The sequence below is a fragment of the Lygodium microphyllum genome, chromosome 17 (genome assembly GCF_053477565.2).
Source record: "Lygodium microphyllum isolate KBCC chromosome 17, Lygodium_microphyllum_v1.1.10, whole genome shotgun sequence".
Taxonomy (NCBI): Eukaryota; Viridiplantae; Streptophyta; class Polypodiopsida; order Schizaeales; family Lygodiaceae; genus Lygodium; species Lygodium microphyllum.
Genome location: NC_141151.1, coordinates 3,425,951 through 3,431,599, shown reverse-complemented (window position 1 = coordinate 3,431,599; position 5,649 = coordinate 3,425,951). Strand labels below are relative to the sequence as shown.

Here is a 5,649-nt window from a genome sequence, read left to right as displayed (position 1 = left end):
ATCTAAGTCCACTAGGCTTGGCACTTCCCTATACATGAGTATCACCTTCAAGAGGGGTTTGTTACTATCTTTCGGTAGTGATATGTGTGAGCACACACTTGAGACCACCAAGGCACTTCTTTTTTCCACTTTAGCAAGCTATTTTGCCTCTGCCTTGTATATATACCTATTTCATTTTAAGGCATACTAAGTCTTATAAATCTTCTCTATTGGTACCTCTCAATATACTTTGAGTTGTGCTCTCTGAAGCTTCTTATTCTCCTAGTTGTATACTTGCATTCCTGCAACCCTAAATCCAACACACACAGAGTGGAAATTTTTTAAGGGAAACATTTGGATGCGGAGGCTTTTTTGGGGAAAGTTCAGCAAAAGAAAGATGCTGATCATGTGATGTCTACTATGAAAGTTTGCTTGGTTAGGATTTCAGTCCTAGGCAAAAGCTTGTGCCTGCATGTGTGAGTAAATTGACAATGTACAAAATCATGAGAGCATGCTTTCTGTTGGAGGTACAGTATTATGACACTAAATAAGACGAACACAGAGATTGTGCTTGATTGTGATATCAAGCACTCAACTTGAAACCATTCAGCAAACAACTTGAAGTGTTTGGAAGATGTTTCGTGTCATTTTGCCGAGTGTCTGAAATTTAGCACGTGCACACACCCATGATTCTTAATCTTCACAGCTACAAAGCTGGTGGTTGTGGTGGAATGTGAATTACAGAGGGCTTAGCTTGACTACATCTATAATTGGGGCTATGTGTTAGCACACTGAATTTTTGTGTCCATCTGATACTCATAAGAGGACATATTTGGGCTGCTAAGGTAAGCACGTTCATGTTTTACACTCATGTAGAAATTCCAGAGACAAATCTCAAGTGCAACTACCAGTGTGACGCATACCCAATAATGCCATTGCCCAGATGATGATAAGAATTGTAAATAATAATCACCATCAGAGTGCTCTTTCAGACTGGAATTTTGTGGCTTCACATTTGCATGTACAGGTCATGCAATGAGGACTTTTAGAAGGTTGCAATGCATGTATCTTAATCTATCATATTTGCAATTCCACTCTTTCGTGAATGAGGCTGTAGCACAAGTTGATTTGAGTGCGGTTGTGTATTTGGGAGAAAGGGTAAACCCTGTGTTGTACCTCTATTTTGCCATTTCTAACCTAAAACTGCTCTTTTCAGTTTTAGCAATACATGGATGCGAAGTAAAGCAATCCAATGCAGCATTCTTGGTGCCACTTAGAATGCTTCTGCCATAGAAAAGCTCAACTCGTTAGAATGTCAGTTGCCTCCAATGATCAAGGAAAGCTCGCTCGGTGGAGCATGTCAGTTTTGGCTTTAAAGCTGACGAACACTCCATTTATTGCTTGTTTCTGAGGAAGGTTTGTTATGTCCCTTTATCAGATATCTTGAAATATATAAAACCTAAGCCTGTTGGTGTAAAGTACAATGCTTGTCAGCTTGGGCTTGGAGAGATTTAGTAGTTTACATAACTAAGATACAATGCATGTCATTTGTGAGTTCATCTTTTCATGTGTACCAAAGAGAATTTGGTCTTCAAAGTGGAGGAACTTTCCAAGAATAGACCATAATGTTTCATTGACACCTCCCCACCCATATGTAATCAGTATCAATGACAAACTGTTAAGTGTTGCCGATAATGAAATGTTTCACCATTTATCATCACAGCTACAGACCCCACCCTGAAAATGATGAGACTGACTGGGATCTTTGATAAAAATTTCTCGTTCAACAAGTTCAGACATGTATTTGGCAGCTGTATGACACTCCAGACACGTGCGGAGATTCTTTGTGACACGCAGAGGAGATTTTGAGGGTGTACTGATTAGTCCAAATGCGATTGCCAGCTTCTCACTGTGACCACACTGTTGATGCTCTTCCACCTTGTGCTCCATGTCCTGCTGTGCAAGTGGTTTATCAGGTGCAAAGCCACTTGCAATGGCCTGCTCATTGATTCTCTCTAATTCTGCATAAATCGCTGCCAGCTTTGGGTGTGATGTGTCTCCAACAACAAACTCATGCACAGTGTCCTCGATTTCAATCCAGCTGCACCCTGCCAGCTGCTTTACACCAGTCAGATTCATAGCTTCCCTGACCTTGTCCACATCCTCCCACCTCTCATCTGCAGCATAAATGTTTGACAGCTGTACATATGCCGCGGTATCATGTGGTATCAAGTCAAAGATAGCCTCTGCAACCTGTTTAGCACGTGATACATCTTTATGTTTACTGCAAGCGCTAAGTAAGGCCATCCAAACCTGTATATCAGGTTGAAATGGCATCTCTTGAATCATGTCTTCTGCCTTCTGCAGCTGTCCTGCTCGGCCAAGAAGATCAATCATGCAACTGTAATGCTTCAAATTGGGGGTTATACCATAATCATCCACCATAGAAGTGAAGAAATTTTGGCCCTCTTCCAACAGGCCAGCATGGCAGCACGCAGATAGAAGGCAAAGAAATGTGACATCATTTGGCATGATGCCTACTTGCCTCATTTCTTGGAAGAGCTGCAGTGCCTCCTTACAGTGACCATTTTCAGCAAATGCACCAATAATTGTGCTCCATGAGACAACATTATGCTGCTCCATGTTGTCAAAGACTGATCGAGCATTTTGGGGAGCTCCACATTTGCCATACATGTTGATCAGTGCATTATTGATCACGTCATGAAACTTAAACTCGCAGCTTTGGATCTCTTCATGGATGATCTTCCCAGCTTCCAATGCCTCAGGTACAGAACAAGCACTGAGTGTGCTTATGAATGTGACCTCATTGGGTGTTACACCCTGCTGCTTCATCTCTTGAAAGAGCTGAAGAGCCTTGTTGCTTTGACCTTGTTCTGCACACATGGTGATAGCAGCATTCCAACTAACAATACTCCATCTAGGAAGCCTCATGAAAACCGTGTATGCATCTTCATACTCCTGGCACTTGCAGTACATGCTGATTAAGGCATTCCCAACAACAACATTGGAATCGAAACCATAGTCCACAGCATATGCATGGATGGAATAGCCCTCAGACAGTGCAGCTGAAACAGCACATGCACCAATCACACATATCAAAGTGACTGAGTTTGGCTGAACGCCTGCTTTCTGCATTTCCCAGAACAGGCTGATGGCTTTTTTGCCATTCCCATTTGAAGAGTATGCAGATATCATGCTATTCCATGACACCACATGGGGGCTCGAAAGATTATCAAAGACTTCACGGGCATCATGCAAAGCCCCACACTTTCCATACATGCTGATGAGGGCATTCGACAGCGTCACCTTGGGGCTGTCTACATGCGTGCGGATGTACTTATGGATTGTCTTACCATCTGCAAGGTCAGTGCAAGCAGTCAGGGCGCATATCAAAGTAATCTGATTCGGCTCTACGCTGTCCTTCTGCATCTGTTTAAAGAGGACATGGGCTGCACCGTCTGCCCTTAGCCCGAGCTCCGAGGAGAGGGCAATCATGGTGTTCCACGTGACAACGCTGCGCGTGTGCATGCGCTCGAACAAGGTGCGGGCGTCGTCCACATCACCGAGCCGGCGGTACATGGAGAGGAGGACATTGGCGAGGAAGGTGTCGAGGTCGGCGCCACGCTCGACAAGGTGAGCGTGGATGGACAGGCCCTCGTCGAGCCGGAGATGGGGCCACTGCAGGAGGGAGGCAAGGGCCTGCTTCTCCAATTGGTGGAGGTCAATGTCCAACACTCTGATCTTCCCATTCTGAGGGGGTGGGCTGTGCCTGGAGGGGCTCCGGGCCTGTCTTGCTGCTATCGATTGATTGCTCTGGAGGGATTGTATGGCTGTGGATGAAGAAGAGGACGCATCTTTCCTGTCCATGAGGGAATGGGGTGCATCATGTGTGAGAGACGACAGCGCGCTCCCTCCATCTCCTAGAGAGAGGGAAGCCAGTCCCATTACTGAACATGCATCATGCATGTCATCCCCCTCTCTCACTTATCATCCTTTATTCGTTCAGATAAGGCAGGCAGTCGCCTTTGTGAGCCTAGTAGGTTCTGCAGGTGCCCACAACATTTATTATCTACATGTTGTGACTCTTGAGCCTAGGGTTTAAGACTTAACCTTTCCTTGTATATATGCATCCTTACTATATGTTAAGGGGAGGTCGGGGGCTGCCACGCTGCCACCCCCCCTTCCCTTTCGGCGGGGGTGCCACGCGTCGCCCACGACTCGCTCGCTGCCCTCGCCCCTGTCTTCTGTGCCGTCGGTCAGCGTGTCGGCCCGCGTGATCCTCGCCTCGGCCTGCGTGGCCCCTGCCCGCACGTGGATAAGCCTCCTCGGCCTGCGTGGCGCCCGCCGCCTCCTCCTGCGAATCGTCTCCTCGAGCTCCTGCGACTCGCGAGTATCGTCTGCCTCGACCTCCTCGACTTAATGCCTCGACCTGCGTGGTGAAGCCTCTACCTCCTCGACCTGCGTGGCGAACGAATCGCACCCAGCCAACTCTATATAAAGAGCTGCTACGACTCGCGAGTTTCTTCTGCTATTGTGCGTGTGCGACTCCTCCGAGTATCCATAATCCACGTCTGCCACCATTGCTGGGAGCGACTGCTGCAACTTCAGCGAGCGACTTCAGCAAGCGATTGCTTCTGCAGAGGTACCTCATTATCCTCTGCCTATTCCTCATCATTTGAGTGCCACTACCAATAGGATGATTCCCACACACACACACACACACACACTCTCTCTCTCTCTCTCTTTCTCTCTCTTTGTGGCTCCACCCCCTTAAAAATTTATATTATGGAGTAGGGGTCTATCCCTCTCTCTGCTGAAAACAAAGAAAACACACACACACACACACACACACACGTAGGTATACATACTCACCTTCCCTTTCAATGACACACACACACACACACACGTAGGTATACATACTCACCTTCCCTTTCAATGTGCCTTAAAAAAATATTTTATGTGTAGAGGCATTGTTTGAGTGCCGCATAAGATTGGAGTTAGGTTAGCTAGATCCATACATTAAAAAAATATTGTAGGTTTGGAGTCATTATTTGAGTGCCACATAGGGTAGGAGTTAGGTTAGGTAGATTCTTACATTATAATGTAATAGAGGTATGGAGTCATCATTTGAGTGCCATATATTAAAAGAACGTAAATAAATATTTTATGTGTAGAGGCATTGTTTGAGTGCCGCATAAGATTGGAGTTAGGTTAGCTAGATCCATACATTAAAAAAATATTCTAGGTTTGGAGTCATTGTTTGAGTGCCACATAGGGTAGGAGTTAGGTTAGGTAGATTCGTAGATTAGTTACATCCATACTCATCTCAACCTCCATATTTGAGTGCCACATAGGGTAGGAGTTAGGTTAGGTAGATTCGTAGATTAGTTACATCCATACTTAGCTCAACCTCCATATTTGAGTGCCACATAGGTCCATACATTAAAAAAATATTCTAGGTTTGGAGTCATTGTTTGAGTGCCACATAGGGTAGGAGTTAGGTTAGGTAGATTCGTAGATTAGTTACATCCATACTCATCTCAACCTCCATATTTGAGTGCCACATAGGGTAGGAGTTAGGCTAGGTAGATTCGTAGATTAGTTACATCCATACTCAGCTCAACCTCCATATTTGAGTGCCACATAGGG

The 5,649-nt window shown here is 45.5% G+C and overlaps 1 protein-coding gene across 1 annotated transcript; it reads right to left on the bottom strand.

Moving 5' to 3' along the window:
- Nucleotides 1–289: 289 nt before the first annotated feature.
- On the bottom strand, nt 290–4,041 carry LOC148021518 (pentatricopeptide repeat-containing protein At2g01510, mitochondrial-like). Its single transcript, XM_087696917.1, has one exon. It carries the CDS (start codon nt 3,964–3,966, stop codon nt 1,684–1,686), a length of 2,283 nt encoding a protein of 760 aa, XP_087553043.1. The 5' UTR covers nt 3,967–4,041; the 3' UTR covers nt 290–1,683.
- Between the last annotated feature and the right edge of the window lie 1,608 nt (nt 4,042–5,649).

What these genes read in the sequence shown, in the direction of transcription:
- LOC148021518 (XM_087696917.1), bottom strand. Translation starts at nt 3,966, where the DNA reads ATGCATGATGCATGTTCAGTAATGGGACTGGCTTCCCTCTCTCTAGGA.